Source organism: Hippocampus guttulatus, chromosome 4 (genome assembly GCF_054856545.1).
Source record: "Hippocampus guttulatus isolate MCC_2025c chromosome 4, RoL_Hgut_1.0, whole genome shotgun sequence".
Taxonomy (NCBI): Eukaryota; Metazoa; Chordata; class Actinopteri; order Syngnathiformes; family Syngnathidae; genus Hippocampus; species Hippocampus guttulatus.
Window position 1 is genome coordinate 12589253 of NC_141264.1, and position 15540 is coordinate 12604792.

A 15540-nucleotide genomic window follows, 5' to 3' on the forward strand; every position below is an offset into this window, starting at 1 on the left:
CGTGTCACGTTTTCGCTTTCTAAATAAACGCCCCCCAAAAAGTGTATGTCTGACTTTTTCTTAATCTAATTTGATAAAGCCCAGCTCAAACCTTGCTATATTCGTAACGTCTGTCCTCCTTAATGACAGCTCTGAAGATTCTGATCACATTGTCACATTCATAGACACGGATATATTCAATACCATTTTATTTCAGCGTAAAACACAAAAACTATTCACTTTTCAGATGTCATGTCCAGTTTCTATCCGATTAAAATCTCTGATGGCTGGCCTGATTGTCACTATACGACATAACTGCCTCTTTCTAACAAGTGCTGACTCAAAACAAAAATCATCTGCATGAAAATAAATACCGGAAAGCATTTCTATACTGTTAGACAACAGGGAGGTTTCTTATGCACAAGTATAAGAATCCAACAGTTTCTACGCGCCAGCAAAGTGCAAGATATCGAACACTGCAAGGCACAAACTAAGTTTGTCTTTTAGTTTCTAGTGTAAAAAATATAACGCAAACATTCAAAGTATGATCATACAGTAGCAATAAATGGGTATTCTGTACTACACACATTTTGGACACAATCTACAATAACTTGAATCACAAATATATAATTGTTGAGGAGCACATGTTTTGCTAATCAGATATAAAACATTTGCTAAAACAAATAAATAACATAATTAATAAGCAATATATATGCTCCAGTTAAAATGATAAGTGTCTCTGCATACAAAACAGTTTTGGTTTGGCCTGCATTGCACACACACTTTCATAGTTTAACATGAGAAAGTTTGTAAAGGAAAAATGAGAATAAAAAGCAGCAAAAAAACAAAAAAAGAATTGAATATTCTTCCCATTTCAAAAATTAACCTTCTTTTCCTTTTGCAAAATAAACATTTGTCAGAGATTTCAACACTCAACCAACACTATGCTCAGCAAATAATGATAATTAGAAAAATAAAAAGTTTTTATTTTCTGAGCATTCCCATGAGACTGAAAAAACATACAAACATTACAAACAACATAAGTGCTATTTTCATGAATATTTCAATGTAACTCTATCGATACATCACCTTCTAAAATACTGTCGCTCACATATCACAAGTGATCGGCCACTCCCATTCGAATTGTCTTGTGCGGTGTCATGTTCACACAAAACAACATGGCAGTGTTTGGAGCAAGCTGTCACCATCACCTTGCAGGAAATCTTGGCTAATAACATTTTAGTTTATAACGCTGGCTGATGAATGGAAAAGCAGGAACGAATCTCAGCACCCATGCGAGTTTCCTGTTTTTCTTGAACGCGGCACAGCTCTCCTCTGCTCTTACATGATAGGAGGCAAACACTGAGAGGGCACCAGGCTGTCTCGTTTTTCGGTACCCTCTTCCTTCTGAGGCTTGATAACGATGTGAACCGGCCTCTCCAAACCACCATCCTGAAGCTTGGAATCCTCACTCTCGCATACCGCGTCCTCCGCTGAAGCCCCGATAGGCCGCAGACGCTCACCGGGGCTTGTCTTTGTTTCCGAACTGTGTCTCTTCAACTTGTCATCACCGCTGTATTCTTCGGAGCTGAACCTCTCTCCAGTACCACCTAAAGAATCGATATTAGAGTCTAGCTTAGTCGGGATGCTTTATAAGGCATGCGAGCAGTCAACATGAGATTGCTGTAATTGTCTTCACCATTTCTCTCTGTGGCGGTCAAACTGTCCGTAGGCTTCTTCCCTGATGGTTTCGTTCTGGGCTTCACCTTGTTGAAATTCCCCTCTAGGATCCAGTCATGCCGTAAACCCTCATCTGGTGTCATCCGTTTACTTGGATCCCAACTGAAAGGCACGAGGGATCAGAAAAGAGTGTTTTCAGAGCAAGGAAATTGAAGTGGTGCCTATTTTGAAACGGATACGAGACGGGAGCATGAACATACGTGAGGCAGCGTGTGATGAAGTCTAAGAATAAAGTATCGTTTGTCTTCAGTGTAGTTGACAGGTCCTTGGAACTGGGTCTTCGTTTCTTCCCCTTACTATTCGTGGTGTTTCTGGGATTTCCTTTTGAGTCTGAATATCAATACAAAAGGAGCTTTTATTAGCACCGAACATGACACTCATGATTTTTTTTTTAACTGTCTTGCCCACAAGCACAAATTTGTGTTTGAATATATGGAAACTTCAACAAGATAATTAGTGGAAGGAGGCTTTTGTGACTACCGGTAGTATTTTTCTTACGATTGCCTGGAAAAAGCGCCTCAACGCTATCCGCATAGTGTGAATTAGTAAGATTATTGCCCAACAAAGGCTGTAGGTTAATAAACCCGAAGCAGCAGCTTTACAATCGTCACAAAAAGGTGACGCAAAGAGGCTGAGGATGACTTACCAAAGAACAATCTCCTCCTGGATGCAGACTGAACAAAATCGTTTGGAGGCATTCCAAGAAGCTGTAAACAAAAAGGCATGATTAGGGCATTTTGGTGCATTGGATCAAACTCGACTAAAGAACCAGGAGAAGCAGAATCGTTTATTTGTGCAAGAGTGATTCATCACATGCACACCTCCATGATACATGCTATCTGCTCCACTTCACTCTCCCCAGGGAAGAGAGGGTACCCGGTGTAGAGCTCAGCCAGAATGCAGCCCAGGCTCCACATATCAATGGCCATGCTATAGGGGTGACCCAGGATGACCTCGGGGGAGCGGTAGAAGCGGCTCTGGATGTAGGTGTACACTACAATGGAGGAGGTGAGGAGAGCTCAAATTTACTTCAACTACTCATGAGATAAGATCAGAAAACCTTTATTTGTCTCACAATGGAGAAATTCCCAATTTACAGCAGTTTACTCGTACTTGTAGTTTGACTGATGAAGCCTGTTGCAATATTCTTTTTACCCTCATGAGTTACATTGTTATTGCGATGTATTCTAGGTGTGTTGTCTTCCAACCTATCGATTAACACACAACTAGGGGATTGTATGAAGATATAATGAGTTACTCAGTTTTTCCACCTCTGTTTACTATTGATGGAGAGCAACATTTAGTTTCATAACCGCAAGGTGGTGACGACCATACGGTTTGTCTGAACAGAACCTGGCTCCATCTTGTAAATCTTGAAAGTCTATATGAAGAAGTCTTGTTAGTTGTGTGTATTCTTTGTTTGTATTTTTACGTTGTGAATGTGGCCATGATCCATTTGGCTCTATCTCCTTGTGTGGTATGCATGTTGTATTAAAAAGAGAATTGTGCTTGGGATGTCCTCCTCAGTGTCAGATATCAGCATACTACTTGACACTGCCTCTGTTATCTGTCCTCTTTGCAAAGACAATACACGGCGCAAACTTGCTTTTCTTTAAAAGTTTTGTTTCAGGTATTCTCTGAATTAATATCTTTAGTCGGGATATTTGTATTTTGGCTGGGATAATGAATGGATGGATGAATGGACTTTTAAGGTATGATTTTTGATACAGCTTTCGTATCATACGGTAAAACGAAGAGTCCAGTCAATAAAATTTGGCACAGATAAAAGCTAACATGCAGTCATATGCTCTCACCTCTTTGTTGTTCATAACAGCTTGATCCAAAATCAACCACCTTGATGTTCCCTGGTCCTCTCTGAGACAATAGGATATTCTCCTGTTGAAGAAAACAAAACCTCTTTAGTTTGTCTTCCACAGCCCTGTTGCAATACTGTACAGCTCCACAAGATGGTACATATGTTGTAGTATTACATTACTTTCACCGACTACGTTGCTCAGAGCTCAGACAAAAAAGGAGTTCATTTAATTGTGTCTTCATCGTACTTCTGCTTCAATTTTATATTCTGTACGAAAATACAACTAGCTGGTTCTGCATGAATCAATACCGGCTTGAGGTCGCAGTGTATGATCTTCTCTCTGTGGAGCATCTGCAGGCACCTGAGCAGAGCGTGGGTGAAGCGACGGATGAGAGCCACACTGAAGCCCTGGAAGTTGTTCTTTTTGATCAGCTCATACAAGTTCACCCTAACAAGAGAAATGAACAATTGTGATTTGCTTAAAGCTGTATTTAGATCAAGGTCACAACTTTTTTTTGTCCCTTTGTTAAAGTTTCAAACATTTTTGCACATTAAAGTTTTGTAGGGTCCCCTCCACTTGGGAATAATACATGATGTTCTCCTGCTGTCTGTTGTGGCGAGCTACTCAATGGATGGTGTAATTGGAGCCTCCGCACCATGAAGCAAGAAGGCGTAAGAGATAGGGCACTAATCAATGCCTTAACTAAAGGCTTTGGTGACAGTAATGTAAGACAAGGTGGGAGTCCAAGACGTCCTCTAAAGGTGGTCCATTTAAAGGGATACACAAAACTGCGCCGATGGTACCCACTGATCCCTTGAAGTCATACATTAACCTTTATGTGTTAGCACTATGCTAAGGGCAAGAGTGCCGCAGCAGAATTAAACCAATTCTGTCTATATTTTTGTGGATGCTGAGCAGCGAAAAAAACAACAAAAAAAACAAGTGCATATACCAACCCGAGAAGCTCAAAGGAGATGCAGAGGTGATTTCGGAAGTAGAAGTACTCCTTCATGTGGATGACGTTGTGAAGGTTGTCTTTGTCTTTCCTCTTGATCACATCCAGGATCTTCAGCTCAACTAAAGCTTGATGATGGAACCTGGAGACCAAATAACATGTTAAGTTACATATTTGCCACTGGCAACTCTTTCCAAAAGTACAAAGGATTTTTTTCCAACTAGCACCTCTTCTTGTTGCGTATCATCTTAACAGCCACGAGTTCATTAGTCTTATGGTCCAAGCATTTCAGAACCTGTCCAAAGGAGCCTTTACCAATCACTTCAAGTACTTCAAATCTGTAGGCGATATGGTCATGCAGCACCTGCAGCAAGATATGGAGCACATTTACCCAGTGTCTAAATACACAGCAAAGGCACCCTAATATTGTCATAGCATTTTTGGATGAGCAGGGCCCTACATTAAACCTTTTTGGGTGGTGACCCTGTTCGGCCACCATGAGCCATGTTGTGGTGGCCGTGTCAGAACCGGCACTTGCACTGTTTGGTCATGATATAATATGATACTATTTCATATTCAGTGTCTTTATGCTGTATGTACCTTAAGACTTTGAAAAAACCTGTGTAGTTAATTTTTTTTCATGCTATGTTTTTTTTTTTTTTTTTACAGTATCAAATATAACCTTTTGACATTTTGGGGTGCTTTCTATGTTTTGCAAGCCATTCCTAATTGAAGGACCTGACACGCAAAAAAAAGTGGATAAAAGTCAAACTAAATAGTACTAAATAGTACTATTTTAAAGTAGATAGTACTATTTTATTAGTCAATAGTTTGACTTTTATCCATTTAAATGTGTTATGAAATGTGTACTGGCCCAGTCAGGCAAGCATCAGTCACCGAGTGGCCCCAGACCATCCGGCCACTGTTCATGTAGAACCCTGATGAGCTTAGTGTAGGAGAACTTTCGGGCCCTGACTTGAATCCCTTCAAATACCTTAAGGAGAGACTATGGAACAGAGATTACCTCTTAAAAGATGTTCCCTGAAAAGTGGAAGATATGATAGCTTCGTAAGCTTAAATCAACCCCAGATGCAAACAGTCGTAGATCATTTCAACATGTGCTTTGCCAAACGTGAATCGCTGCTACAATGTTTGGAAATCAGTTTTGGCACTAACCAAAAGTACTCGCACGCTGGACCTGTTTTCCGAAGACTATTTAATAAGCCATTTATTGTAGGTAAAGGATCATCTTGCGGTAGTGTCATAAAATTACCCTGATGTAGCTCCCATGCTCATCATCAAATCCGCAGTTCTGCGGGGCAGCTCGGGAGCCCTCGATCTTCTGAGAGCCGAGCCCGAGGAACCAAATCTCCGTGTAGTCCATAATTTCCTCCTTCTCAAACTCAGTCAGACGATCTTGGAAATTGTTGACTGAGTCTGTTCGCAGATTGGAGGAGGAGGGCCAGATGAGTCATGTTATCATACTGATCAACGAGCAGAGGAGGGTGAATAAGCGGCCGTGATGCAAACATTCTATTCTTTACTAGATGAGTCAATGACTTTGAGTATGTGCAGTTTTTCGGTGCTCCGTGAAAACGTACCTGTGGGAGACATTGGTAATCTTCGACTCTCGGGTGCCTTTTCCTTGTTCAGCCTGTTACTGAAGAGTTTGTTGTTGCGGGACCCTGAGATTTTATCCATGGCTGCACCAAATCGCATGGTGAACTGCTGTGTGGGCTTAGGCCTCTCAATCTGTTCATGGACATTCAGATTTTAGCCATGTGTCCTTTTACCCATCCACAATAAGTTATGAAAAGAGCCTACAGTTGCAGCACAGTGACCTTCAAAATGCCACATAAATCATATACTCTCCATACAGGACCTCAATCAGTCACCTCTCATCGAGTAATATGATCAATAACACAATTTAAAACTAATAAGCCTTTCTCTACTTATGATAGTGAAAGTTGAATTAATGAGATCCTTACTGTGTTTGTTTGATAGTGGTTCTGGACTCCCGGAGTGACAATTTGTGGCAGGATGTGGTCGGACTGCTGCTGGTGCTGGTTCTTGGCATTGCTGACAACCACCTGGACCACTGAAGGCTCTAGCTGAGGCAAAGTTCCTACTCCCGGGCCAAACTTCTGTAAGTGAAAAAAACAAAACTGTTTTATGACTAACTTCATTATATGATTAAATGCAAACAATACTAAATAAGACCCCCCCAAAAGGCTGAAAATGAACACATTTCAGTAAATGAATAGAATGGGGTCACATGATGAGCTTTTTTTTTCTGACTCACCTCTTCAGCACTGTACAGTATCTAATGACATTGATGAAGACAGATGCAGTGAGGTAAAAATAAATCAATAAAGATGTACCGATTCACCAAATACAGCACAGTTGTAAACACAAACAAAGTAGATTGGGTCAGCGAATGTGACTTATAAATGAATGAAATCTTTTTTACACCGTCCTCACACACCTGTCACTGCCCCTTTCATCGGTATGTCTTTGTGTTGGTCCGATCGCTTTTTTGTTGAGGCTCAGGTGATCAGAACCCCCAGTAGGGAGAGGCTGAAGTTACAGAGGGTAATGGGGACAAAGTCCTATAGGTCCTGAGAAGCCAGGTCACGGTGCCGTCTCTGGGACCTTTGCGGGGGAGAAGAGCAGCAACCATCTCCTCTCTGGCTGCCATCAGGCATACTCTGAGAGCCTGATGGGTAAAATTAAACCCCTGTCCAATGCCAAGTCCACTGGGAAGAATTAGATATCGTAAAGATCTATATCAGTATCACGGGGGGAATTACAGAGCGAATTTAGGACATGCCTTTATTTTGTTAGCTGCCATTCCATAAATATGTCCAGTTATATCAATCAGCATTGTTCTTGTTTTTACTTATGACACGAATAAAACACAACACCACTGTATTCCGGATGTGAAATATTTTTGCATATTTGATGTGATGGTTCTGCTCTGCTGCTGCTGATGTTGTTATTTACGAAGCGCAGATAGAATTTAATATAGCTACTGCCACCTGCCACAAACGGCAGTCTGTGACTGGAGGGCATGCTGTACGGCACTCCGACACCAAAGAAAAAATGCTATGCATTATACACTTCAATACAGGCAAACGTGTACAGGTCAGGCAATGAGACTAATGAATAAATCTGAGCAAACAGCAAAGGTGCAAAGGTGTGAACTTGTTTGGGGGAGGGGCGGGGGGTTATGGTTTGTGTTTGTTGTGAAAAAAGATGCATATCCATTTTTGTAAAATCTTGCATCATCCATTCATCCAGAACCGAACCACTCACCCTCACTCGGCAGATAAGCATAATTTCTGTTCATGTGAATTGAGGAATTTCATAGTCAGAAACTTTAAATGAGAGTTAATACGAATATAAGGCTATTTACTGGAATTAAATGTGTATGTTCAAAGAACAAATTCATGTAAAATCAAAGATTGTTTAGCTTTGGGGTGAAAGCCTACCCCCACCTCCCCAGTGTTCATTGTACTGTACACATAATTAAAATACTATTCAAAATTACAACAAAAAACATGGTATTTAACAATGAATACTTCATTCATTTCAATAGCAACTGTCAAACAAAGGTTTCAAAATTCCAGCGCAAACCTTGTCATTAAAAGTTTCTGCAATGGTTCCAGTAATTCATCCGAAAGTGTTTTTTTGCTGGGGCTTGACCGCTAAATGGGGGCAGAGAAAATAATTTATAAATATAATTGTGACTATTATAAAAATGTGGGAGGGGCTTAACCGGGGCGACATAGATTTCTGATGGGGCTACAAATCCTGCTAGCCGCAGTGTCGCGCCATCCCTGTGTGCCAAACTAGCCGCACTCGCCTCCATCAAACATCTTTAGAAAAAAACAGTAATCTGCTCTTTTCTTCATTTTCTGCTGGTATAATGGCTACAGGAGGTGTCCCAGGACCTTGGCTCACATAGAGCCTGATTTCTTCAGATGCCAAATTGTGGGTTCTGAATTCAACTGCAGATCCAGTCCAGCAGCCTGCGTGCGCTTTTGGGAACAGATGTCGAAGTGGTGCTAGCACCGGCATTTTTAAAAGAATGGTTTGTTATTTAGGTAGTGCTGTTGGTTTTCAAAACAGAAATTTTGAAAGAGGACCCCTGGCATGAAGTAATGAAAAGTTGAAAGACGTTTTGTCACTGGTGTCATTCAGAAATACCAACATTACATTCTGAATACATAATGTCATTTTTGTTTCTGGCATTTCAGAATTGTTTACAGTAAAAGAAAAACGCGGTATCAAATTCACAAAACCAGCCATTGCATTTCATCTCAGATTTGATAAATCAGAAATGTGCTTGCTCAATTAATGTATTTGCATGATTCCATTCTTATATTCTTATCATTTTCCCAGAAGTCACAAAATGAAATACACTGTAATTTTGCGCGTTTGGTAAGATTGGGTGCGTTAATAGATCAGCTTCCAAATCGGTTTGCTTGTGTCATCAAGTTTGCGCCCTGTTTTGCATGTGCAAACCTAAAGAAATTCAGGCCCATCATGTGGAAGAATTTTCAAGTTGCTGCATCTAGAAGTCATCTAGACTTTGAAGTCAAGATGGCGCCCGAGTAGGCAGCCGTCGGCAAGTGCTCTTGTGAGCCTTGCTTTTTTTGTTGTTTTTGTTTTGGTTTGTTTTGTCACTTTGTGTTTTTTGTTACGTCGTGTGGACCTGATGTGGACTTTTTTCAGCATTTTTTTGGCCACGACATTCATTAAGGAGGAAACTCTGTGCTTGGTGGTTGCGCCTTCTCGGCAGCATGGATATACCAGCACTGTTTTTGCCTGGGAGGAATGTCGGCGCCATTTGACTGTCGTTGCTGGACAGTCCCGGGGCGCTTGTGTCTTGCGCCTGTTATGGGCAGCATTTTTCACAGCCCCGCTTTGTTCAGCGGAGAGATCGGTGCTGTTGAACGGTCTGCGGCTGGATGGATGTAAGGCTTGAGGAGCCGACGATGAGAAGAAAGGAGCGTTAGCGCGGAGCGCCGATGCGGATGTGGAACTGGGAGTCGCGGCTTGGAATTGAAGTGGATTTACATGGGACAGGAGATGTGAGCCAATCTCTTTTTCGTCAATGGACGCTATAGCTTCGCGTTTGCTTTCAAAACTTAGCTTGTAGCAGACGTGTGCACATTTTCAGCGTCTCTGATCCACTGGTGAAAGGACACTTTGATCCTCTCCTCTTTCATCTATAACTGCTTCAGACAACAAAGTGTATGCAGAAAAGTGGTGAAGATTGCACGACTGTCTGTGTCCTATGTGTTGTGTTATTTTTGTTATTTTGACTTCAAAATGGCGCCGCGTGAGTGGCTGCCTTTCCAGCAGCTCCTATATTTTGTTGTTCTACTTCTTCCTTTCATAACTTTGCTGCTGTGAATCGGGAATTTCTCCATTGCGAGACTAATAAAGGTTTTCTTATCTTATCTTATCTTAGCCAAGATTAAAATCTGACCTGTGAGCAGGATCGGTTGGTCCCAAGACAACTGGCCTCTGTTTGCTGTCTGTGAGGGAAGGCCTCCGGGCGTGACGTCTACGGGAGGAAAAATAACATTTCAAGTACAGCACACAACTAGATGACAAAAGCATATCTACTGCTGTTCCCGGAGAATTAGAAAGTCACACACGTCACATTAAGGAATCCTTTATCACCTCTCAAGACAAAAGCAGCCCTGCGGAAATTGCTTCTCACCATCCTTCTCGAGTCACACACATATGCACACGCACGCACGCACAGACACTGCAGGCGGCCGAGCAAGATGTTCCCAAAAATAATGCACTGAGATCTAAAAATATATCACTTCTGTAAAAACCCAGCAACAACCAATCTCTCTCATATGCTGCACTTTTCCCTCCTGGTCTGCAGTGTCTGAAAATGTGCACATCCATGTGCTTGGCAGTGGATGTACACGTGTATGTCTGAATGTGTTCAAGAGAAGCAATTTGTTCACATTCTATAAAAAGGAACTGGGGTATTTGGAATGAATCCCCTTTGCCACCAATCTGGCTAGCACGTGCCTTTTTTAATCAGTGTGCGAGCCAGTGTTGGCTCCATAGTGGTGAAATAAAGCTTAACCCCATTCCAAGTACATGCTGATCACTCTACCTGCCCAGAATGGGAGGGAGAAGTGGAACAGCCATGCTGACCAGGATAAAAACACGAGCTGTAATCTAAAGCTTGTCCTGTGTTTGTGAGGCAAATGTAACACTACATTAATTCCAAAAGAATTATCTGGGCTATGATGAACGAGTCAAGAATGGATGAGCTAAAAGTAAACAAGATCCTCAAAGGATCTGATACCTTCAGTCTTCCTATAGAAGCCATTCCTTTGGTAGGGCGGATAAAACCACGGGAGATCTTCACTGTAGTCAGATTACAATTCGAAGCTGGGGGCATGTAGGTCACTGTGGCAGACTGGCGTTAAAAAAAAAACCTGGATGGATGAGCTGACTAATGAGTGTTGAGCTTGTGGACGTCACATGAACAGATGCCAACAAGTTTTAAGAAATAACTCATTCCTTGAGTTTTCTTTGTTTGCACGCCAAGTATGCTAAAACAGTCATTCACTAATGTTGCAGAACATTGGTGTGATATGAGAAACAGCATTACAAATACACTGTACCACAAAAAATATCAGGTGTCATTTAATTGGTCTGAAAATTATTTATTCACAAAAATATATATGTATAGAGATATATATCTTTGGTCATCGATCTGTAGTATGCCAGCAACATGTAGTTAGAGGTACAACAATGAAATGCTCTTTTACAGGCAAAAGTTACACTATACAATTAAGATAAGTGTACTTTTTAGGGAATTTTTTAGTTTGATGGTGTGGTGAAAGATGTTTGTAATACAAAATACGTGTATGTGCCCTATATTAATAAAAGGTTATGAATAGGCCACTGATCTAAACTCAAGATGTGAAAGAGTCCGATCAGTCCATGTTGCCATGTTTTGTGGGCAAAAGAATGCAAAGTCACCAATGGAGGGTCATTCCATCAGTTGCACAAAGGATGCTTGCCGCTGTGTGACCCTCTCTGGTTACTTGGTCAGAGTGCCAACAAATGGAGCAAAGGCGAAGTAATATTTAAATAAAATCACTTTCGCCATATAAAACCGCCAAACACCGATGCTCGAACCAACAACCGAAATTTAAAGGATTCTGATTTTGAGGATGAATATGTGGTCAGGAAACACAGGCAAATTTTGGAATTTGCATTGATGTATAATGTGTGGATGTGGAATTGACATTATGCAACAGTGGGCATAATATTGACATGATCATCGCAACAAATGGATCGCGGGGCTTTCCCAAAATTGTATCAAGCCAGCATTTTCAGGGGAAACCAAGTTTATGGACAGTTCAAGCAAATACGGTTCGACTTGGTTGCCACAATCTTGTAGATACACGTGCTCAATCCAATGAGCTCAAATACAAGAGTGGCATGAAACATCCATCCATCCATCCATTTTCCAAACCGCTTGATCCTCACTAGGGTCGCGGGGGGTGCTGGAGCCTATCCCAGCCGTCTCCGGGCAGTAGGCGGGGGACACCCTGAATCAGTTGCCAGCCAATCGCAGGGCACACAGAGACGAACAACCATCCATGCCCACACTCACACCTAGGGAGAATATATTCTTGTCAAAGTTGCTTATTTGTACCCCTCTATCAGTTTCAACATTGTTTAGATTCACATTTGCTGGTGCCACTAACCTTTTGATAAACCGAAGCTTGGAAGTTAACTCAAATTCAACAAGAGTTTTGATCCTACAGCATTAAACCCACAATACACTGTGGTTTGCACTTACAATCGTTTGCTTATCAGAGCAGATGGCAATTCAAAATAGACTAGACAGCTTGCCTCCAGGTGGAGTACACCAAGGAGGTAAGGAGGTTGACCTATATTTTACATATGGTCTAAAAATTCATCTGCTGGCTGCTGGTGAGGTTGAGCTATACCCCTACATTTCTCTGCCAAATGGCAGCAGTCATTGATGCTATCTCATTTGACCGCTAGCTTGCTACCGTTCGCCTCATCAGACGGCTGGCAGCAATAAGTCCACGTTCCAACAGTATGTTGAGCACGGGTTGTTATCCATTAAATGGGCGGTATGTGTGTGTCTCATCTGGCCCTGGGTAGCCCTTTCTAAATACCATCCATCCGTTTTCCGAACCGCTTGATCCTCACTAGGGTCGCGGGGGGTGCTGGAGCCTATCCCAGCCATCTCCGGGCAGTAGGCGGGGGACACCCTGAATCAGTTGCCAGCCAATCGCAGGGCACACAGAGACGAACAACCATCCACGCCCACACTCACACCTAGGGAGAATTTAGAGCGTCCAATCAGCCTGACATGCATGTTTTTGGAATGTGGGAGGAAACCGGAGCACCCGGAGAAAACCCACGCAGGCCCGGGGAGAACATGCAAACTCCACACAGGGAGGCCGGAGCTGGAATCGAACCCGGTACCTCTGCACTGTGAAGCCGACGTGCTAACCACTGGACTACCGGGCCGCCCTGTGGCATGAAACAAATTTGTAAATATTTTATGTAATGACAGATTGGATAAAATACATATTTCTAATTGTTGTCTCAGTTGGCAGGTAAAACATGATATCAAAGTGCTGTAAAATGTCTCATTTGATAGAACTGTTCTTTTGATGTGACATCAGCGCCGATAGAGAACCGCAGCCTGCAGAATTTCGATCACCTTGTAGTAAACATTTGACATGAGGGCGATACCGAGGGTTAATACAAACAATCCTCACCTTGTTTATCTCTGGCAACATGTTGACAACGTGAATCAGGAAAGTGACTCTTGACGCGAGGGACTTTATAGATTCCAGGCAAAAACAGTCATCGTATCCAACTCAGTCAGGAGCGTCTCCTTGCAAAACCTCGCTGTCCGAGAGTCCGCGATGAGTGCGTGAGTCCCGTAGAAGCTGGTCGGAACCACGGATAAAAAAAATCGAATAAAATTAGAAACAGAATCGCAGTCCAGGTTTTTCCGCGCACTGCTGCCGTCACCAAGGTGAAGATTAGCTTGAGAGTCAAGCTGTTGCAGCCTTGATGCGTCGTGACGCGCCCACGAGCGAATGAGCCACCTGGTCAGGTTTCTGCAACGGACAGCTGGGGATGTCCTGATATAGACGTGCATGTGTCCTCTTCTATTCCTCGATCTCTTTCCACACCTACGCCGTGATGCCCCTTTCAACACCGACGCCCCGTGGACTCGATTTCCACCGACGCACACACGCACGTCAGCCACTCCGCTCAAAGTTCTCTCGCAATCTCCACTCTGGAGTGGAGATGCAGGATTCCCTGCCAAAGAAGCGTATGTCTTCCGCAGTCTATCCCCGACAACCACCCCCACAGTGCGTCATCGCTAACAACTATACTGTATATCACCTTTCAAATACACGCTAAACCATGGTGTCAAACTCAAGGCCCGGGGTCCAGATCTGGCACGCCACATCATTTTCTGTGTCCCGCGAAAGCAAATCAAAGATGTCAACGTTCATGATGCATGCTAAAATCTCGACCAAAATTTCAAATTCTCATATGTAATAAATAAGAATGATACTTGAAGTATTTGCTTGTTACCAAACCCCTCATTACAGTAACTTCAACAATAGGTGAATAAACCGTTATTCTTGACTTCTTCATATGGTTTCAATCATAACGGCCATCCAAGGGAAACTGTAACAAAAATCAGGCCCGCGACAAAGATGAGTTTGACACCCCCGCTCTAAACGTAAGGAAATACTGTACGGTACGTTTACAAATGATCACAACATTAGATACACACAAACAATATGGTGGCAGCAAACACAAGAGCTATATACTGTAAAACTTTCTGCCTTCACAAGTAATCATGCCCAGGTGTGATTGGCACTTTCAAAATGTATAAATATTTACTATTGTAATTCTAGTTTGCCCGGAGTGTGAAAGTTAGGCCTACTGTATAGTAAGGTCTGTTTCGAAATTTTGCGGTCAAATAAGATGACAGTGAGTGAAAATACAGAGTGAAAATATTAGAAACACATCCCAGTATGAAGTACATCGCTACAACCGCAATAACCTACTAACAATGAGAATTAAAATTGAACATGATTTCTGTAGGTGTTTAAAGGCAGAATATTTGATACAGAGGTGTGTTAAGAGTGGAGAATAGAGTCCGGAAAGAGTCGGGGCCAACAATCTTCACTACGAAACGTGTTCAATATTTCTGACCAAAAGTCTTCATATGTGTGCGGGGAAAGTCAAAAACTCTCATTTGTCTCTGTGCAATGTGACGAGAACGTAATGCAGCCAATCACAGACGCACCCTGATTGATGAACAAGACGGGGGCGTTAAATGAAAACAAAACAAAAAAACGTGTTCCACCAAATGGTGGTTCTTGTATAAAAGTGGTTCCCCAGATGACAGTAAATATTTTCTAAAGTAATTCTTTTCTGGATGACCACCATCGCCTCCGCTTCCTGTCCCTTCGAAGCATACCTGGAAGTGTCTACTCAGGTTTTAGGGCTTGTGAGATCATGTGCGATCAATGCGAGAGCTCTGCCTCAGGGCCTGGATTCGAGACAGGTGATGGAGCAAAATCTTCATGCGTGTGGTGTCTCTGTTGGAATTACCGGAGCTCACCACACACAATTTGAGCAAAATTGTTAAATGCCTGTTTTTCTATCATTATGTTTGGTCTGAAACAGATAAAAAAAAACATATTTTAAACCTCCGAGGTAACAAAATAAACTGAGATGTATGGTTAATTGAAGCAATAATAAGGCCTGATAATGATCATAAAGTGTTATTGAGTGGTAGAAATTAAGATGTTTGCCGCACACGGGTAGGAACGATCGGAGTGGAAGGCGGGCTCCAAGGGCATACTTTGTACTTTGCAAGTTGGGAAATTCTGAATAGACTTCACAAGTTAGTTTCTGCTTTCATCATGTCAAGGACTATGCGCTCTCGCATGTCAAATTAAGAAGGAATCAGAGGCGACA

General features: G+C 42.2%; 1 protein-coding gene across 1 annotated transcript; it reads right to left on the reverse strand.

Annotated features, from left to right (window-relative positions):
• Positions 1–171: 171 nt before the first annotated feature.
• On the reverse strand, positions 172–13867 carry dyrk4 (dual-specificity tyrosine-(Y)-phosphorylation regulated kinase 4). The gene is made up of 14 exons (XM_086109713.1): positions 13305–13867; positions 9989–10066; positions 6480–6635; positions 6093–6243; positions 5765–5928; positions 4719–4855; positions 4493–4633; positions 3845–3983; positions 3534–3615; positions 2541–2713; positions 2366–2426; positions 1920–2049; positions 1679–1821; positions 172–1589 (listed from the first exon to the last, which is right to left on the reverse strand). The coding sequence occupies exons 1-14, from the start codon at positions 13323–13325 to the stop codon at positions 1321–1323; spliced, it is 1845 nt and encodes a 614-aa protein (XP_085965839.1). The 5' UTR covers positions 13326–13867; the 3' UTR covers positions 172–1320.
• Between the last annotated feature and the right edge of the window lie 1673 nt (positions 13868–15540).